At 38.9% G+C, this 1,357-nt stretch overlaps 1 protein-coding gene across 1 annotated transcript; it reads right to left on the reverse strand.

Annotated features, from left to right (window-relative positions):
* Nucleotides 1-424: 424 nt before the first annotated feature.
* On the reverse strand, nucleotides 425-1,357 carry LOC123236459 (olfactory receptor 13A1-like). The gene has a single exon (XM_044662855.1). The coding sequence runs from the start codon at nucleotides 1,355-1,357 to the stop codon at nucleotides 425-427; it is 933 nt and encodes a 310-aa protein (XP_044518790.1).

The raw sequence follows: 1,357 nt of genomic DNA on the forward strand, positions 1-1,357 counted from the left end.
ATATTTAACATGAAAGGACATTTATACTTTATTGGTTTTATTGACATATTTCTACACAGAAACTGACATGTAGGCACATACCAGAGAATACATGTATACATTCACAGGTACCTACAATACCATGATTTCCAACATTAACATTTTTTTCTAATTTAAAAAATTCAACATGGAGAATTTTCTGTCATGGATGTATAAGTCAGGAAACAATATAGAGATGGCAGTAACTTGTTCAGATTTAAATAATACTTAGAAGAAAATCAACAACTTCATAAATCTGAGCCTTGTAGTTCCAAACATATAAGATCACAGTAATCATCAAAGGATATTGCCAATTCAGATTATTTAAAACAGTTTTTCTTAAATATATGCATAAGCAAACTTAAAATATAATCTAACCAAGATGAAGAAGCTTGAAAATCCCAGATTAATTTCTAAAGCATGGGAAGAGCTTTCTGAGGGCCATTTTGACCTCCTTGTTCCTTAGAGTATAGATCAAAGGATTCAAAGTTGGGTTCAACATGGTGTAGAGAACACCAGCTAGTTTACTTCTCTCTGGATTATAGCCACAAATAGGACTAATATAGGCATAGAAAACAGTAGTGTAATACATGGACACCACAACAAGATGGGAGGAGCAGGTCGAGAATGCTCTCTTCTTCCCTTCTGAAGTCTGGATCTTCAGGATGCTAGAGATAATGAACCCATAGGACACCAAAGTCAGAACAAAATTTATGAAGCCATAGAAGGCATCTGACAAGACAGTCATGACCCTGTTAATGTAGGTAGAAGTACAGGAGAGCAACAATAGAGGAGGGATCTCACAGAAGAAATGAGTAATCACATTGGGTCCACAGAAGGACAGTTGTGTCATGAGACCAGTATTTACAGAGGAATTGAAAGCACATATTAGCCACACACTAGCTGCCAACACATTGCAGAGCATCTTGGTCATCCTGGTGCTATAATGCAAGGGGTGGCAGATGGCCACATAACGATCATAAGCCATGACAGTGAAAAGAAGCAATTCTGATGATCCAGACCAAACAAGGAAATAGAGTTGGGTCATGCAGCCCCAGTAGGAGATGGTATTCTCTTCTGAGAGCAACCCTTCCAGCACTTTGGGCAGAACAGAGGAGGTGCAGATGATGTCCATTGTAGCCAAGTTGAATAAGAAAAAGTACATGGGGCTGTGAAGGCTTGAGTTCAGTGCAATAGCTGTAATGATCAGGACATTGCCTGTGAGAGCCACTACATACAAGGAGAGGAAACAACCAAATAATGGAATGCGGAGACTGGGGTGTTCAGAGAAGCCTTGGAGGATAAACTCTGTTACTTGTGAATGGTTACTAATGGCCAT

The sequence above is a fragment of the Gracilinanus agilis genome, chromosome 2 (genome assembly GCF_016433145.1).
Source record: "Gracilinanus agilis isolate LMUSP501 chromosome 2, AgileGrace, whole genome shotgun sequence".
In the NCBI taxonomy this organism is placed as follows: Eukaryota; Metazoa; Chordata; class Mammalia; order Didelphimorphia; family Didelphidae; genus Gracilinanus; species Gracilinanus agilis.

Coding starts and splice junctions, on each gene's coding strand:
- LOC123236459 (XM_044662855.1), bottom strand. CDS start 1,357: ATGGCCATTAGTAACCATTCACAAGTAACAGAGTTTATCCTCCAAGGC.